General features: G+C 41.6%; 1 protein-coding gene across 1 annotated transcript in view; it reads right to left on the bottom strand.

Moving 5' to 3' along the window:
- slc6a15 (solute carrier family 6 member 15) overlaps positions 1–20,493 on the bottom strand; it is a 35,557-nt gene extending 15,064 nt beyond the window's left edge. The window contains exons 1-5 of the mRNA XM_084060438.1: positions 20,342–20,493; positions 16,546–17,101; positions 9,501–9,658; positions 8,120–8,252; positions 7,121–7,302 (exon numbers count right to left, since the gene is read on the bottom strand). Of these exons, the coding sequence (XP_083916564.1) occupies positions 7,121–7,302; positions 8,120–8,252; positions 9,501–9,658; positions 16,546–16,849 (777 nt within the window). The 5' untranslated portion in view covers positions 16,850–17,101; positions 20,342–20,493. The remainder of the gene's footprint in view (positions 1–7,120; positions 7,303–8,119; positions 8,253–9,500; positions 9,659–16,545; positions 17,102–20,341) is intronic.
- Between the last annotated feature and the right edge of the window lie 224 nt (positions 20,494–20,717).

The raw sequence follows: 20,717 nt of genomic DNA, 5'->3' as shown, positions 1-20,717 counted from the left end.
GTGGACGAAGTACTCGACCCCAGTACTTGAGTAAGAGTGTATACTCTTGGTCAAATTTACTCCACTACAAGTACAACTATCTGATGTTTCAGAGAAGTACTGTAACTCTCTCAAACCACCAGCATGTGCTTTCTTGTAGAAGATGTACTAAAGAGGCGAGCGGAGGGGGAAGCCAGAAACACGGCTAGTGTGAGAGCAGAAGTTAGGCCGATTGCATTATAGGGAAGAAAAAAAACAGCCAACCTATAGGCCAAACCGCACCAATGCAACTAGTCGCAACTCCTTGCAACAAAACCGTTTTAAGGTCAACCGGGTCAAAACCATGCAACTCCTTGCAACTGCCATTGGGGATAATGGTTGCAAGTAGTTGCATGTTGCAAGGAGTTGCATGGCGAATCATTGGTGTGGATGTGGAGTAGGCTTAAAAGTACTAAAAGTTAAAAAGTAAAATATTTGTCTTGGAAACGTAATCAAGTAAAGTACAGATCCTCAGAATCATGACATCATGACGTTAACTGTCAGTTTTGGTGTAGCGCCGAAGTGTATACAAATGTAACCAAATGGACTCCTCGGAATATAATTAACTAACTATAAGCACTATAGCTCTGGATAAAGAACAGATTGTAAATGTTAAAGTAATTGTCAGACTTTCTATTTAAAGGAAATGCAAGCTTCCATGAAACATTGCATTTCAATAAACATTAGTAATAAGGAAGTCAGAATAAATAGGGAACATTAGATTATATATTATACACAGTGTGAGAGCAGAAGTTAGGCCGATTGCATTATAGGGAAGAAAAAAAACAGCCAACCTATAGGCCAAACAGCACCAATGCAACTAGTCGCAACTCCTTGCTACAAAACCGTTTTAAGGTCAACTGGGTCAAAACTAGCCTGGTTAAACCCTCCCTCCAGAAATCTCATTTCCATTTGATTTCTGGAGTGAGTCTGGCCTGATCGCCCATTCTGCAATATTGGCTGTGGGCTGGAGTTGGGCGGGAGTAATACCGTTGACTGACAACCCCTTCAGCCAATGATCGTTTTTCCCCTTCAGCCAATCAGCAGTTCATTTTTACCACCTCCAGACTATGTGACGCAACGGGACTTTTGAGACGGCCATGCCCAAAATAGGTTGCCTTATTGGGATACTCCCCGCACCTGCCGGTTCTCTAAATTTATATTTTTAAATAGGCTCTGTCATGATTAATTGACCACATATATGAAGTTAAACAACTAAATTCTATCCAAACGCTATCTTAATAGTAAATTCCGTGCCTCAAAAAAGAAGTTTGAGACCGTTTTAAAAACGAAAGTAAGAAGTGAAGGCACTCGGACAACAACAACGGCTGCCGTTCGTCGTTTGTCGGCTGCACTCAGGCTGCACTCGGCTTCATTCGGGCTCACTCGAACTCGCCACCTGATTGGCCAACTGTCGCTGTCAATCACAGAACGATGAGCGACGACGCTGATAGGCTCGTTCATTTGGTGAACGGGCTAGAAACGCCCAGGCAAGCCTTCAGGCCAGACTCCTTCCAGAAATCAAATGTACCGTAAATTTCGGACTATAAGCCGTGACTTTTTTCCCATTTTTCGACCCTGCGGCTTATATAACGGTGCGGCTTATCTATGGATTTTTATAGCTAACGGCCACTAGGGGACCTCCTAAATCTAGGGATTTTACACCAGCGGCTTATAGTCCAGTGCGGCTTATATATGTACAAATCATTCAATTTAGCTGCTGTGGCTTATATTCAGGTGCGGCTTATAGTGCGAAAATTACGATAAATGAGATTTCTGGAGGGAGGGTACCAGGCTAGGTCAAAACCATGCAACTCCTCGCAACTGCCATTGGGGATAATGGTTGCAAGTAGTTGCATGTTGCAGGGAGTTGCATGGCGAATCATTGGTGTGGATGTGGAGTAGGCTTAAAAGTACTAAAAGTTAAAAAGTAAAATATTTGTCTTGGAAACGTACTCAAGTAAAGAACAGATCCTCAGAATCTGTACTCAAGTACAGTACTCAAGTACATTTACTCTGTTACTGTCCACCACAGCTAGGCCAAGGGAGCCCACACAAGTACTTACTTGCTTTTGTCCCATTGCTGTGCTAATTTGACAGTGGGCCTCTTTTCTTTATGCACACTGCTATGGGGCATTATCTCAGGATCTGTCCTGGGTTGGTGAGGTGGCATTGGAAGACAGCCCCCCCCCCCCACACACACACGCACACGCACACGCACACGCACACGCACACACACACACACACTGACAAGAGGGTTTATGGGCTTTGGTAACGGGGTGTGGATTCAGACGATGGGGGAAGTTTTGGGGTTGAGTCATAAGCAGAGCTGATGATTCAGACGTTGTGTCCCCGTGAAAAGCTTAACATCTTGTCTTAAAGGGATGGGTTCTCCCTAACACTAAATACATATATTTGAAAGATACCTCACAATTCAGTGAATATTTGTGAACTTAGAAAGCAATTGCAGTATGTCCCATGCTACTATAGAAACCAGAGACTCCTGTCTAGCCCGTGAACTCAGGAAAACCTATTTTTTTCCTTTGATTATGAATAGCAGTCTGTCAGAGTTACTACAGGGGGTCCGTCAAATCTTTGCGTGATATATATCCTTACCATAACCACTTGAACCCTAGCAACTTTAGCCAAAAAATAGCAGATCTAGAGCTTGTAGATCTACTATTTTTGGCAAAGAGGTTTAGGCGTAGAGGGAAAAAAGAGCAGACCAAGTAAACAAAAAAAGTTTAATCTGAAACACAATTTTATACAACATAGAGGGGGTCCCTGCTTCATCTCTCTCTCAGCTGGGGGTCCTTGGCCTGAAAACGTTGAAGACCCCTGCAGTAGTCTACTATCATGTGCATGTAGTGCTGAAATTCTAGAAGCAGAAAAAGTGTCCCAAGCCACTGAACAACCTAAACAACGTGTTGCTCAAACTCGGTGACATCACAGTAGTATTGTCATGGTGGTCTGCTGTAACCGTTCTGCAATCTGATGCAATCTCTGTGCTACTCTGCATGAGCTCGTGGCAACGCATGCAGCAACCTGGTTTTGGATGTTGGATGCCAGCGGGCGGGTGAGGATGGGTGCGTCATGGCAGGCTGCGGGGATCACCCCATCCCACACCCTAGATAGATATTAGAGCGCCTTGTTAATATTCACAAATCCAGATTAACCTGGCTAAGAATGCGGAAGCAACGTGACATGAATTCTGTGCTAGGGTGGATTTTTCTGTTTAAAATTCCATGATTGATTGCCCATTGCTCAAGTAAATGCTGTTTATTCAGGTATGATGCTCAACCTGAAATGAAAATGAAATCTCATTACATGTCAAGCATCATATTTAGAATATATATCATGGCCATTTTTTTCTCTACCCTGGGACTGAACATTTTTGTGTGTTGCATGTCTGACAACCTCATAACTTGGTTCTTAATTAAGAAAACAAACAAAACCTTGGTCAAATTGAGGCTAAGAAGACTGTCTGGCTGATAAGTTGTTATCTGTTCCTCTGCAGCTTCTCTCCAACAAGCTATAAAAGGTATTTTTTTTTATTTTGAAAGGTTATGTTTGGAATTAGATAGCATGTGCTTTTTGCAAAGGTCATGTTCTGAGAGTTACGCTGTTATCTCTGTAACAAATAATACAAAAATTTCAAGATGTCTTTTGCAGAGATTATAGACCGTAATAAAACTCACTATTATCACATTACATTACAGTCATTTAGCAGACGCTTTTATCCAAAGCGACTAACTGCATTCAACATAGGTAGGGAAGGAAAATACTAATCACCAAAAGTGCATTCTCTTCTAAAACAAGCAACTAAGAGTATACCTAGCGCACTATGAAAATTTTACTGATTTAATAATGTGCCACTGTACTTATCCAACATATTGAGGACTTGTTATTAGAATTTGTGATGGAACATTTTAGATTCATTTAAGCATAACAGGTTGTTTCAATCATGTGCCAGCGTGATGGGCCTTTTCTCTCTCACGGTCATAAACCAAAAATGTCTCCTTTCCTCCTTTTCACCACATTCTTGACAAATCAAGCCAAGAAAAAGAGCGCGCGGAACCATGGCAACCAAAAAACGGTTGCTTTCACACCCGCCCATACAGAGCATTGGGAGAGAAATGCAGATCACAGTAGGGATATTCCTTGGAATAGGCTTTTGTAAAGCATGGGTGGATAGGCCATTAATATTCTTTTGAATGGCATAGCTCTGATTAAGCTTCAAAGGCATTGGACAGTGGCCCCTTCAGTGAAGTGAAGAAAAAAAAAGTTCACGTCTGCTTCCACTCTGCCAACTGAAAAGGCCATGTAGACAGAGAGACTGGCTGGTGGAGGTCCATCTGGCCTTTACAGTACAGCTAACCACCAGCCTGGGTGGCTTTGTCTTTCACTGATGCGCTAATCTGTTCACTTACAACAGGAGTAGCTACTAGGGTTTGTCAGACACATTAGTAATTTGCAAATTTTAATTATTCTATTAGTTCATAATACACAGCAAAATACCAGTGGTGGAAAAAGTACTCACATGTTTTACTTAAGTAAAAGTATCAATACTGCAAAGTATAAGTCCGGAATAAAATATACTTGAGTAAAAGTACAGAAGTATTGGTATCAAAATGTGAAAGTACTAAAATGTTTGAAAATAGCAGATCTACAAGCTTACAACGCGTCGCATCGCGACACATGAGCTTGAAGATCGCTATTTCAAATAGCCTAGGTATAAAATAGGGCTAAAGTGGTTAAGGTACGTTTTATAATGTAATTATTTATATCTGAAAAGTAATTAGTAAGTAAAGTTTTCAAATAATTGTAGTGGAGTAAAAGTACAATATTTGCCTCTGAGATGTAGTGGAGTAGAAGTAAAAGTATAGACAATTGGAAATACTCCAGTAAAGTAAAAGTATCTAAAAATTGTACTTAAGTACAGTAGTTGAGTAAATGTACTTAGTTACTTTACACCACTGTAAAATACTCAATGTTAGTTTAAATCGTAAAAAGAAAGAAATGTTAACACTGAGGATTTAACTTTGTATAATCAAGAAGACACTATAATCTCAATGAAGGGAAGGACATTCTGACAGCAGAATATATATATATATTTTCCCCCAGCGCTGTGAACCTTGACGGCATGGCAGTTATGGAGATAATGATAATGATGTGCCTATCAGTGAGATTTCACACTAAGGCCTGCAGCGAATGGCAGGGGTTTGTGTGGCAGGAGACTGTGTGTCTGCACATCACCATGGCAGTGGACCAAGATTAAAGCACAACTGCTGCAGATGAAGGCATCCATCTTGTTTTGTCTGTGTCCACTGTGGTGAAAGCAGAGCACAGCGGAAGACAAGGATTCAATGGAGCCAAGCAAACACCAGACAGCTGTTGGGATAAGAACTGAACTGGTGACAATGCCTGGATCAAATGAGAAACTCTCATTTAGAGGGCTAGCAGACAGCTATGTTCTGTAGGAAGCCTCTACAGGCATGGCTATATAGCTCGAGGAACCGTTCAATGGAGTTCAATGGACAGGTAGCGCCACCTTGGGAGGTTTTCGCTATTACTTTCAATGGGGTGACGTCACATTTTCTTTCTGGATCCTGGCTCATTGCAAGCGGAATTTGGCATAACTTTCTCCCATTATTAATATAACTAACCTCATGAGAGCACTCATGCCTGCCTTGCATTTCCGAAATAGAGATATGAATTCATATTAGAAATCATTGACTTATGTATATATATATATATATATATATGGAAATATGTATAGTTAGGCAGGAACATATGATGTGCAAACATGTTGTTAATGCATTTTAATCATGGCAACCAGAACACATGTATTAACATGCAATTTCAGGAGGAACTGTATAGCCAATAATAACAGCCCTGTAACTGTTATATCAGATTCATAATGTGATGTTCAGTACAGTATACGTATCCCAGCTCTCTGGTGTGATTACACTTGTAGGTGTAGGTAACAAATCTGGTAAACAGTGACGACACTGGATACCAGCAGTAACAGTACTGTGGAAGTTGGATAAATATTCTTTGGACCCAATTCATGCCTCAGAGAGCATGCAAGGGTAACACCAAAAATCAAATGTAATTTCACTGTCACAGTGAGCTCTGTAAAGATTAATAACTGCCAGCAGTTCACCAATTAACACAACCTTGACTCTGACTTTGGAAGTGCACCGACTAATGCTTGTCATGTGAAATGAGAAAACGTGGAAGGATAAAGATGACCAGGAGGGAAAAAAAAGGGAAGTAGCTGGGTGAGTTTGCAAGCAAATGCAAGCATTTAGCCTTGCGGGTTAAGCCATCCAGATGCTAGTCACGCTATTGTCAACTCTGCTCCACTAATCTTGGTCAGAAGTAAGCTCAGCTAGAAATCTGAGAGATCACATGAGCTTCCAGGCATCATATATCATTAGAGAAATTAATCAGCTAACATTACAGTAGTCACACAGTGTAGTATTGACGCAACATGCACTCATTCAGGATGTCGTCTATTAGAAGCGTGATTAATAGGTGCGTGGCTGCGTGCACATCCAGGGGACAAGCCTGGATAGTGGATACCATCTTTTTCTTGACATTGCACAGTAGTAGACTCGTGATATGATTGCTGCTGTTCAGCGTAAAGTTAGCTTTCAAACAACTTCTTGCCCACAAATCAGAAAAAGGCCATGTCAGAAGCATCCATGTCCAGAGTGGTCCCATGTCAGTTATCTATTATCTTAGTAAGTAAGTACATCTAAGATGTATGTGATATTCCATGCACAACACATTCAAAGTGCATTCGTTAAGTCACCTCTGTATCCGTTCTTCCAATCAAAGTCAGACAGTATGATTGGGAATCGCCAACACCCAGCTTAGTCTGCATGGGTTTTCATTTACTTTAAAGCTATACAATCTGCAAGTTTTATGTCCTATGTCCTGACAGTAAGAGGCATATGTTCACGCTCTCGATAAGAGCGTGTGCTAAATTGTAATTGCGATTGCAACTGTAACACCCGGAACTCAGGTCTCCGACGTGCGAAACAAAACCTCTACAAATCTCATCTTAAAGGTTGAAAAGTCTTATTTTACTCACCTTCCCTGAGGACTGGATTCCCTTGATCATGGCGAGACAGACCATGGACCAGGCAGCCAGCAGGCAGACTGTCATCTTCCAGTTGAGACCTCCACCCTCATTGATACTGTCGGAGATGTCCAAGGCCACGCGGTACCAGTAGTACGTGGTGGCTGAGCTCTTCTCACACTCTGGAACCACATCTAAGGACAACATTGCAGGAGTCAGCGGACCGATCACCTTATTTCACACTAATTTACCATAGCAGGCATTCGCACACAAATTGTTCCCAAAGTGCTTCATGGATAAAACAGAAGGATATAGTTGAAATTATGAACAGGGAAATCCATGAGTAATAAATCAAGCTAAGGTAGGAATTAAGGATGATTATAGGCTATACAGAATAAGTGCTCTCTGAGTCTGGCTAATATGCATTTTGAAACTGTGCATAATATAATAACCACTTAAACCACTTATATGGACTGACCGGTCCTCCAGGGGTCTATGCTTGGCCCATCCTTTTTTCCCTCTACACCAAATCTCTTTGTCCAAGACAGACGATCTACAAGCTCACATCTTGTGAGCTTGTAGATCTGCTATTTTTGCCGAACGTTTGGCCGATTTTCACAGTATTTTTTTTTAACGTTTGGCCGATTTTCACAGTATTTTCGCCTATTAAGGCATGCCCAGAATAGGGACACCAGGGTTCATGTGGTAAATTTGCATAATATGGCTATTATTTCTGTTCATTTCTATAGCACGTTTAATTCAAAGTAAACTCAAAGTGCTTCACATTAAAGGACAAAAGGATTCGCAAAGTACAGAGTACCCCCCTAACACACACATAAAAGTACATGGCGCACACACACACACACACACACACACACACACACACACACACACACACACACACACACACACACACACACACACACACACACACACACACACACACACACACACACACACACACACACACACACACACACACTCCCCTCATTTTCTTCTGGTGTGTCTTACATGTACTGCCACTGGTCTTATTCTTGATGAGTGGACACTCATGCCATGGCAGAGGTTGCTGGAAGGACTGGGAGAAGTAGAAGAAACTCCAGCCAATGATCACATTGTAGTAGAGCGCCACAAAGAAACACACCTGCAGGAAGGACAGTACAAAACATCAGCCACAGAGAAACAGGATTTGGATTAAAGGAAACCAATATCAGTTCCTTCCTCCTAAGGAGTTGGATGGTATCAAGATACTCGTACATGTGTTTTTTGTTTTTGTTTGTTTCTTGGAATGCTTCATTGCATTCAGTCAAAGTATACAGTCAGAAAGGCCACCCCATGGCTGAAAATGAAAATGAGTACTGGTTTATACTCCAAATCCATCCAGTATAAATGAAAGCTACTGTATATAATGCATCAATATTGCTGATGATTTCCCTAATTGGAGGTGTGACAAATGCCTTGTGGTGAGCTACGCACAACTGCAGATTTTTATGGAAGAACCCAAAATAGAAGATCTTATAATAGATGAGGATTTCATTGGGAGTATTTGATGAATCATGACATGTGCTCCCATTTCACTTTCATTCAGAGAGAAAGTGGTCACAGTATTGGGACTCGCCGCTCAGCGAGTGCACATAAATAGAACTGGTAATCATACCAACTCATTTTCATACTCTCATGTATAGCGGTCCGGGTACCTAGGCTACAAAGTAGTCTGGCAACGCATTGTGGAGTTCGAGTCCCGATCCCGACGGCCTTTGCTGCATGTCACTCCCCATCTCTCTCCCCATTTCCTGTCCTACTATCCTATCAATAAAGGCATAAAAAGCCCCCAAAACGAGCCTTTTCAGGCCACGACCCCCCAAAATAATTATATTTTGAACTGGGAACCCTGACAAGTGCTTGGAAATGTAGGGGTTGAGGCATTACGTTATGTTTGACTTGGTTCCACAGATATATATTATGAAAATAGCCGATCTACAAGTTCTATTTTCATAATTTTTGCCTCTTTCTTATTTGCCAATTTGGCCAACGTTTGACCAGTTTTTATAGTGTAGTTTGTTGTTACTTTTGATGCAGTAATGGTCTTTTTTCTCTTGTTTCTTTGTAGGTATTAAAAGGGTCTTAAAAGTCCTTAAATTGTCACTTCACTGTCATCTGGGGAGCCCCACAAAAATAATGTGAGAACCATTGACCTACAGCAGAACACTGGTTGTCATGGTACGGTCGAGGAACCTCAGGGATCCTTGAGGGTGTTCCAGTGGTCACCATCTAAATAACTGATAGTTAAGAACCAAATGGACCTACACTCTCAGTGTAGTGTAGATTGGGGTCTCAGAGATAAAATCATATCAAATGGGGGTCCATGGCCTAATGCATATCCTGTACTCACCACACAGCTGGCGAAGCCGATGCCTCCCAGACGAGGGCTGATGAAGTTCCAGACCCCGATGCTGCCCCTGCGGATCCTCTGTCCCACAGCGAGCTCCAGGAAGAACAGGGGGATGCCGATCAGGATCAACAGGATCAGATAGGGCACCAGGTACGCTCCTGTCCAGTGACACACACATCGCATTCAATGAGTTACATACTGTACAGTCAGGGGTCATCAATATGTCCGTACACGGACAAATGTGTCCACGGCAAAGACTTGTCCTTGTCCGTCGCAGATTTAGTGTTTACATAACATTATAATGTTCTATTTTGATCATAAGACCCAATTACTGAATGTCAGTCTCCAGGTTTTCCTCAGAATATGTATGACACTTATTTACTATGACCCTATTGCACATTATGAGTCTTCTTGTACCAGTGGTTCTCAAATGTTTCATTTGCAAGGACCCCCATAACTCTGAGTGTGTACAAATGGAACCAAATGGACCCGTGAGGGTCCATTTGGTTCGATTTGTACACTCTCATAGTTACAGACATGTATGGTCCTTCAGGGTTAGCTGTTAGCTCTTTATGTGTTTCTGGTAATATTATTGTCCACTCATTTTGCATGTCCATGGCAAAAATATAATTTTGACAGAATTGTCCACCACAAGCCAGCATGGCGATGACACCTGTGTACAGTACAAGTTAGTTATACTGCAGTTGAGTCAAATGGGCATTTTACTCATCATATCATACTTCAGTGGTGGGAAACCAGGGCACATACAGTATGGATCCAATCCAATCGGGGCCATTGACCCAAATCTTAGGCCCACATGCAGCGCGGCTGGTTTAGGATCTAATCATGCTAGTGTGTACTCTACATGAGTATATGTACAGAGTATATGTGTAGAGTATACACTGTCAAATCCCGCGACACAAACAAGCCAAAAGGCTTGTTTCCTTTGTGGTCCATATTAAACATTCAGCACTCAAACAACTGGACAAACAGCAGTGCGACAAACAACGATGCAAAATCTAAATACCAAAAACATATTCTAAGCAATTCATGATAATTAACACTGAGGATTTCACAGTGTACCTTCCCTACAACATCTCCTTGTTGACTTTCACTTTCATTCTGTCTCAATAAAAGAAATGCTACTGACGCTCTCTTTTAACACATGGACACATTTACTTCCCGTTAGGCCAATATTCCCAATAATTCTTAGAAATATAAATATTTCTAAATATTTCTCATATTATATTCATGTCATAAGATCACATGAAATGCTAAACAGTAGTGTATATTACTGCAACATATTCAAAGCAAGACAAGGTATACGCAAAGCTCAACATCAGATTATTGTGCGACCATGCGACTTCCTGGAAACAATCACAAAACTTCAACTTTCTCGCTCTCTCACTCACTCTCTCTCTCTCTCTCTCTCTCTCTCTCTCTCTCTCTCTCTCTCTCTCTCTCTCTCTCTCTCTCTCTCTCTCTCTCTCTCTCTCTCTCTCTCTCTCTCTCTCTCTCTCTCTCTCTCTCTCTCTCTCTCACAGACACACACGCGCACGCACTCACACACACGCACACACACACCAAGCATTCTCTTTAATTGTATCTGCTCTCTATCCACTACGCCTCTCATGGTGTGTGGTGCAATCAAACAATTCTGGAAACCAGGAAAGACACCGCAGTCTAAAATTAACAAAATTACAGTGGACCGCAGCAGAGGCATTCCTTTGTGCAATTACAGCCTGGGGGGTGAATGAGTAAGACGACAGACAAACCATTACAGGAGTGGCATATTAGAATACAGAGCGGGCACGGTGCTTCTGATAGTCTGGTGGCATCTGAGAGTATACAGACAGAGTGCACATGAGCCAAATGGCTGCCAGCAGACTCATGATGTTAGTGTGAGAGGAAAGAGACAGTAGGCCTATTACTGTGATAGCCTTTGTTCAGCGGATGTGGCTTTTCTTATTTCCTGTTTCAATATTACAGGACGTGTGGTAACGTTATTATTGCGAGTATTGAAGAGATGCTGACACTACTCCACACATGCAGAAAGACTTAATTAGACTGCTGAAGGGGTGCTGCAGTCCTTAGACTTACAATAAATTACAAACAAAAAGAAAGCGTATCGGGTACGTAGAATAATCCGCAATGTTAATTCATCCATTTATCCAGTCTGAGAGTGTACAGTCATTTTATATTTCAAGGTTCAAGGCTCTGAGGTGAGAAGTTGGGAAGTTCCAAGTCAGAACTGCTTGGCATGAACGCAACATTAAAGGGTAATTATGGACCACGGTTTTCTTACCTTTTCTATGATGTTATGATATCTTATCTTATCTCTAGCGAGACTTCCATTTTTTTTTTCTCGCTTAGAACATCATAGAAAAGGTAAGAAAACCGTGGTCCAAAATTCCCCTTTAAGCCTAGAGAGCAACTGAGTTAATGTTTTCCGATTCACTGATTCATTTATTACTGTAAATTCAAAACTGTAAGGAATTTCATATTGATTGATTGATTGATTGAATACTTTATTAGCAAGATTGGAAAAACAGTACAGCAGTTTAAAAGCTGTGCGAAAAGGATAACATATATAGCGATCCATATCCATATGTCAATGTCTAGCCATATCCTCATTAACAAACAGTTTTCAATCGAAAAACTCTACTGAAGAGAAGGGGGAGGCCATCAAAGTGTTAATCCTAAATACAACTTTTATATCATTCACTGATATGATGGACACAAAGAAGAAGTCAAACTTATATAATGCAATTAAGGCCATTAATGCCTCTTAGAACAAATTCAAGATGGTCTGCCAACTGTCATGCCTCACAGGTGACAACATCTGGAAACACCAATACGAGGTGCATTGTCTAAATGTTAGTTTCATTACTGTTCCCACACCGTTAATAGTTTCCTTTTAGTGTGTGTGTGTGTGTGTGTGTGTGTGTGTGTGTGTGTGTGTGTGTGTGTGTGTGTGTGTGTGTGTGTGTGTGTGTGTGTGTGTGTGCGTGCGTGCGTGCGTGCGTGTGTGTGAGCACGTGCGTGTGTGTGTGCTGAGAGTGATATTAAAATATCTAATTCTAGCTCATTGTGTGCTCACAAAACATTTGCGGGAATAGATGTTGACATCAAATAACATCAAAACACACCCAGCCTCCATTGTTTTTCTCCAAAACCTTAGACTGTCTCCCTTGAACACTTTTATGTAACTCTAGAACAGCAAACAGGGACAGCTGGACACAGCAGGGGTTGCCTAGTGGTTTGAGAGAATGCAGGTTTGATTCCTGTCACAGCCTGTTTTAGTGGGTTAATAACTTGATGAATCATCCAGTTTGGGGAATACCACAGAGGATGCCATGATTCAAATATCACTGGTAAAACTAAAACCACATGTAAAGCTAGGCCTACAGTCATACTGTAGTAAATGGCAAACAAACACAGGATGTACCGTAGGTTTGGACTTAGTTACTGCAAGCTGTGCCACGTGGCAGACAATAACAAAGACGTATGGCAGTCAGACAGGCTCAAGTAACACTATAAACAATAAATAAACTAGCCACTGAATCAAAGGGGGAGATACGATGAGATATCATGGAAGACAAGACAAAACAAACTTTCAAACTGCAAACACAAACACAGTAACACATAATACAGACAGCCATGAAAGATACTGGAGTGTGTGTATTTGTGTTTGCAGTTTTGAAATTATTTTTCTCACACACACACACACACACACACACACACACACACACACACACACACACACACACACACACACACACACACACACACACACACACACACACACACACAGTTGTCTAGCCAGCCAGGATATTGACAGAGTAGCAGAACCTCAGACCTACCATTTTAATCTAATTACAGCTGAACGCAGCAGTGCCACCAGAGCCTTTTAAAACAGACCTGGAAACATCATTGAGACTGCCGCCTCCACCCACACACACACACACACACACACACACACACACACACACACACACACACACACACACACACACACACACACACACACACACACACACACACACACACACACACACACACACAGGAGATGTGACATGTAATCTCCCTCACTTGACACACACACACACACAACACACAATCAAATATTTGTTTAGTCCTCTTCAGCATGCGACGTGTTATGATGTATTTGAACTGTAAAGAGATTATCTGCACTCTAGGGAGGAAAGAATAAGTGGGCCATATTTTCATTCAGCAGAATGATGGGAAATGTGGTATTACATATATCATCATATTGATTCATCTCTTTGCGGTTGTCCTCTTGGTGACCACCATGAAAGTAGTCGTGTTGTGTAGTGAACTTTTTAATTTCAAGGGACCCCTGACCCATAACTCTGAGTGTACAATAATTGGAACCCAAATTGAATTTTGTACACCAGAGATACAGACATGTGAGGGTCCCTGGACCCCACTTTGTGAACCACTGTCTGGTGTAGTCTGATCTCAGCATTAGACTCAAGAGCACACTATGTGTTAAAAAGGATGTTATTCTGTATTTATGTGGCTGCTCTGGTATGGTGACTGGCATGTGGTGAACATCGATTGTCTGTCAAGCTGAAATATGCCTTCAATCATTGCAAAGGTCATTGAGCTAAGTCTGTTTTGACAAAAGACAGGGGAAGGTCTCTCTGTCTCTCTTCCTCTCTTACTCTAGCAACTGCTATACACACACACATGCAAATGCACGTGCATGCATACGCGCAACCCCCCCCCCCCCCCCCCCCCCCGCCCCACACACACACACACACACACACACACACACACACACACACACACACACACACACACACACACACACACACACACACACACACACACAAAGAATCATTTTGAGACACAAAAACTAATTCACCCACATACTGTAAGGCCCTTGAGTCTATTACAGGCATTTGCTATGGGCTTAGTTCATAACTCAAGTTAAGGATTTATCAATGGGGCATGTTGTACCATCAGCTCCCAGGACTTACTGCACAACTTAGTAACCCAAGCCAACTCATATGCTGAATTGGCGGTACATGGGATCGAACCCAGAGCGTTGTGCTCCAAAGACGAGTGCTCTACCGACTGAACTACCCGGACCCTTTAATAAAAGGTCAGGGTAAAAGGGTCAATATTTATTCCATACCAGTAGACCAACTGAGCTGGTGCTCTTATACAGAGCACCTCACAACAAGTGAACATGATTGTAAGGGCTTCAGAGTCTTGCTCAATTACATTTTAGGTCTTGTCACTTGGGGCTTGAAAAGGTCTCCGCCACGCCCACTCAGCCATTAGAGCTGAGATGAGAGAGCACAGATGCTAACACTTGTGGCCTTCTAAAAAACCTGACATGGTCCCACTAAACCAGTAGGCAAAGCATACAATAGTGCTGTCAGAATGAATTTCGGGATTGGAAAATAATTAGAATGTACATTTTTTTATCACATTTGAATGCAGAAATTGCCATTTGAATGTAGTTTTTTTTTATATTTAATTATTCATTTCATTTTATTTATTTGTAACAATCAACAATAAAGTTTGAGTGCATAGACTGCACAGAGAAAGTTGCCATCCCACCCAATGTGTCTGTGTTGTGCATGCTCGGCCGCACACGCGCGTGTGTGTGTGTGTGTGTGTGTGTGTGTCTGGTCACACTGAGACACACAGTTGGTTCAGCATAGAGGCAGGCAAGACTCCTCCCTCCCTCCTTTTCAATAAAGCATTGAAATTCGAATGGGATTATAGAGGAGAACTGACAGCACTAGCGTACAAGTGTTCATGCGACACCAACATCATGATTCCACTGCTGCAGTGCCTATTCGGGCTGTGCGGCTGCCGTTCGGAACACGTGCCCGTATGAAGCGTGCATGACCCGGAGAACCGCTCACCTGATCAACTTCACACCTGATACTGCACTTCCTTGGATCCTTAGCAATAAACCCAACAGGTGTGAAGTTGGATGAACGGTTCTTGAGAGTTATACTCTAAGGACGGACAGACAGACAGACAGACAGACAGGCAGGCAGACAGACAGACAGACAGACAGACAGACCTTTAAATTGATGCTGTTGCTTATAATTCACCCTTTCCCTTCGTTGTTTCCATTGTAGAGTCAGTAACTCCTCCTGGTACAAACCAGCATGAAATAGCCAATTTTACACTGAGGTGCCCAGATGTCACTATAGTGCCCACCTATCCTGTTACCACTCAACCGGGTAAGTGGTTCAGTGCCTTGCTCTAGACCGACTGCTATAGGCTCTATGCACAGCAGCAGTGGTGCGGGAAGGGGGGGGCTACGGGGGCTGCAGCCCCCCTGGTTATTGGAAGGGATTTAAAAAAAAGTTTTTTTATTACATTTAAATTTAATTAAAATAATTAAATAACGTAACCCTAACCTAACCCTAACCCTAACCCTAAAACCGAAATAAAGTAAAGGAAATAAAGTGCCAAAACCCACCCAAACCCGCACATTTTTCGACCCAAACTCGCAAAAAAATCGCGGACGGGACGCATGCACGCGCGCTGCGCGCGCGTGCATGCGTCAAGCGGATTCCCCCGACGCTCAGCCCCCCTGGCTATTAAGTACTTCCCGCGCGCCTGCACAGCAGCCATATTGGAAAGAAATTGGGCCCCTTCCTTACTTCCTTCACAGGTGTTACCAATGATACTAATGAAGGCTCTGTTCCATTCTGGTCAGACTCCATTTTGGTTCCCAAATGGCCCCTTATGGTGGGTGTGTAACTCTGAGAGTGTACAAATGGAACCAAATGGACCCGTACGGGTCCATTTGGTTCCATTTGTACACTCTCAGAGTTATGGGGGTCCTTGAAAATAAGATAACCACTATGCCACACTAAATGGAACAGAGCTTTAATTAGTATCATTGGTAACACCTGTGAAGGAAGTAAGGAAGGGGTCCAATAAATTCCCAATATGGCTGCTGTGCATAGAGCCTATTGTTATACATGTTTGGCTACTAACGCAATCAAACCTGTCACCGGCTCCCACCATAATTATGATAACTCACCCCCTCCATTCTTCTGGCAGAGATAAGGGAACCTCCAGACATTGCCCAGGCCTACAGAGAAGCCCACCTGGGCCAGGATGTACTGGAGCTTGCTGTTCCAAGCGGGCCTAGTGTCCTCGGCATCCGAGCCCCCCTCCTCCACATCGCAGTCCTCTTTCCCCTCCCCGCCGTCATGGCCGTTGACAATCAGAGAGCTCTTCTTGAAGGAACCGTCGCAGGCGTCCTCATTGGAAAGCAGGTCCTTGGCTGACTCCGTGACATCGTCGTCAAGCTCTCTCTTGACGGCCTTGCTGTTTTTGGGCATTTGATAAAGCAAACCAGGGCAAGGGTCGGAATGTCTTTTTTAAATGTTGTTCCGGAGTCGCGGTTGTTACTGCTGCAAGGGCAGGGGCAGGGGTCCCTTAGGGAAAAGGTCACTTGTGCTAGGTTCTTCTGACCCGTGTAAGCAGCGAGTTTTTTGAGGTATTTATGTTTTTGACAGGGACGTGGGATGGGAAAACAGTTTGTAGAGAATGAGCGATGAGGAGGTTTTTATTTCTTCATTATCACCAAATGTCTGGAGGGGTAGAGAGGACACAGAGATGCAGTGAGTGAAACATGTTAGCTCAGATAGTTTGTCAATAATATCAGTTATCAATATCAATAACATCAATATCAACAAATAACAAAAAGGACAAGACCCCAATAATACTTTTAAGAGTATCTCTCTTGTTTCTTTCCAGTCTGTCCCTCTTGTTTCAGTCCCATGCAGTGAACTTTGCCAATCTAAAACTGATGGCTGCTCAGATGGTTATGGCAGTTAAGGTTAAGTGGTCTGCTCAGGAACACTTCAACACAAGACCAGGGCCAGGAGGCCAACCGGTGACCATCTGATTACCAAACTGCCTCTACTCACTAAGCTATGGCCGCCCCCAGTTTGTATTGTTTATTTGTATTTTCCTACAATGTTTGTAACCTTGTCTGTAGGATTTCTTGTGTGTGTGTGTGTGTGTGTGTGTGTGTGTGTGTGTGTGTGTGTGTGTGTGTGTGTGTGTGTGTGTGTGTGTGTGTGTGTGTGTGTGTGTGTGTGTGTGTGTGTGTGTGTGTGTGTGTGTGTGTGTGTGTGTGTGTGTGTGTGTGTGTGTGTGTGTGTGTGTGTGTGTGCGTGCGTGCGTGCGTGCGTGCGCGTATCTGTGTGTGTATGTATTTAATTATTTCTCTCTCTCTCTCTCATTGCAATTTCATTGAAATGTCTGGCCATTAATGTTAATGCAAAAATGTACAGCTATAGACATCATTTCAGTAGCCTTTATAATCTAATCTATAAACACACTAGCCTACTTGCAAAAACTGCCCAAATAGCTATCTAATCTAATTAATCCTTCTAATGTTATTGTTATCTAAGATTAATTACTATTTAAGACTTTCAAGAATAGCCTATACAAGTAGGCCAGTACTTTCTAAGAATATTTCAGTCTAAGGGGAAGCATTGTTTCAGTGTGACAACACAGTGAGTGCATAGAGAGAAATAAGCTATTTTCTCACAAGGTGAATCACATGACTGTGACTGTGTGGCACCTAAATCTATGCAGTGGTGGAAAAGTACTCACATTTTTTACTTGAGTAAAATCTGTATAATATGTATCAATACTGCAATGTAGAAATACTCTGTTACAAGTAAAAGTCCAGAATAAAAAAAACATATTTGAGTAGAAGTGCAAAAGCTTTGGCATCAAAATATACTTAAAGTACCAAAAGTAAAAGTAGGCTACCCATTATGCAGAATGTCCCATTTCACAACAAGTTGCAAGCTTGTAGATCGACTTATTTATTTTATCGACTAAATAGCCTAAATATATATAGAGAGCTTAAGTGGTTAATGTATGTTTAGTAACTAACGTTTTCAAATAATTGCAGTGGAGTAAATATACAATATTTTCCTCTGAGATATAGTGGAGTAGAAGTAAAAATACAGTACTGCTTGAGTAAATGTACTTAGTTACTTTACAGCACTGAATCTATGAATGGCAAATCATTTATAATTCATAGTTTGGAAAAGCCCAGCATGATGATGCTTTGGAAAGGGAACTGTGTGCAATGACGGGTCGGCTCAGTTTTATGGACTATCAGTTTCAACGCGTCTGAATAATTTAATGGCCGACGCAGAACACGAGGTGATTTGCATACGAACCCAAACACGCAATTTCCCCGGCGCACTTGAGGCTAGTGTTGCCATGTCCGCTTATTATACGCGACTTTGGGCTTGTTTTCCCGTACAGTTGCTTGTAAATAATTGGTGTTATTTTTGGGGTTGTTTTCTAAAGTGTTTGCTTGTTTACTAATGTTGTTTAAACCAGTGGCTCTATAACATTTTCATGACAAGGAGTCAAGGACCCCCAAATTAATATGTAGGGTAATTTGTGCTCATGTGGCCTATATACTAGTCTTTCTTTTGGGCTTGTTTTCCTAGACCTGGTTGCTTGTTTCTCTCACAGGATCTGGCAACGCTGACGAGAAGCGCACAAATGAAATAGAGCAATAAGACACAAAACGAACCTATAGGCCTGGCTGGCTGTAGCCTATAATTAGGCTATAGGCTACTTCGTATATCATTCGGGCATTTAATCATAACTCAACCTCTAAAAAATGAAATGCTGCCATAATATAAAAAGCTGCCTATATCGCCTTACACCAACAGGATTAAGTGATTAAATGCATTTCCTTTGCCACTTCTAATAGATTTAGCCTGGTTTAGTCTCTAAAACAAAGGGCGTCAGTTCATAATCTATTAAACAGCCTGGGGATGCTGAACGATGCACCCTCAAGTTGTGTGAATTATAACAATGTATAGGCCTATTATTACTCCATATTATACAATTATGAGACGATCAGATATATTACAACGGAAAGGTGTTGTAGAGGCTTACATTAACTTGATCGAAACACGGGGAAATTGGGAAAATAGGCTATTTTGCTGAATACCTCAAAAAAATCTTCTGTTTTGCTCTACATTGCACATGACTCAGTAAATAGGATAGCCTTGGATCAAGACTATCATGTATTTTATCGAGTCTGTCTTTTACTTTCGTATCTATGCAAATGTCAGAATCGATCAAATACATCTATGATGGTCTTGATCCAAGGCTATAAATAGGCCTAGATGTGTATTGTGTGTATGTATGTGTATGTATGTATATATATATATATATATATATATATATATATATATATATATATATATATATATATATATATATATATATATATATATATATATATATATATATATATATATATATATATATATATATATATATATATATATACACATACATACATACATACATACATACATACATACATACATTAATATAGGCTATGATGTAAACATATTATAGCCTATATATTTTGAATACATGCTCTATATAGGCTATGGTCTAAACATATATATATATATATTTTAAAAAAAATATGCTCTATATAGGCTATGATCTAAATATATTAAATATATGTTTTAATATAGGCCCTATATAAGCTATGATCTAAACATGAACAGGCTATAACATGGGGGGGTCAATAAACGCGAGAGACGCACGTGGCATGCGGTGTATTGTGTATTCAGGGGGACAATTTGTTCCATATAGGATGCACATAAATTAATTTCATCCCGCCCGCCCATCCCGATCCTGCCATGCCATCCATGTGGGGTATTTCATCATACTAGTATCCACATCCTGCGCACTGGGTAGCCTGATGATCACACACATTCCTTCATATTCTAAAGATAAATAAATAGACACAAATAAAAATCGCTTACCGGTTTTAACAGCAGATCCTTTTCTTTAAATGATGATCAAGGAATGAAATTGTGAGAGCACATGCACGGGGCAGACATTATCACTTGCTTGGTTTTGGGTCCAGTGTTGTATAGCCGGTAGAGTCTGTGGATGTGGAGCTCCTGCTCTTATATCTATCGCTCAATCAATGGAGCGACTGACACAAGCGCCTTGCCTTGTCTAGAGTGGATGTGTAAGAACCCATAACCGGGAGGGACAGTCTGCCGGCCCGGGCGTAATGTGATTGGCTGTTGTTGGTTGTCAGGGCAACTCGCAAAGTTGGTCCATCGACCATATACCATGGCAGGACAATAAATGGATGTGACATAACAATTTGTATTGGATAGCCTATCTGAA

This window comes from Gymnoscopelus microlampas, assembly GCF_963454915.1.
Source record: "Gymnoscopelus microlampas genome assembly, chromosome: 6".
Taxonomy (NCBI): Eukaryota; Metazoa; Chordata; class Actinopteri; order Myctophiformes; family Myctophidae; genus Gymnoscopelus; species Gymnoscopelus microlampas.
The sequence above is the reverse complement of the archived record's forward strand: the minus strand, read 5'-3'. Positions and strand labels throughout refer to the sequence as shown.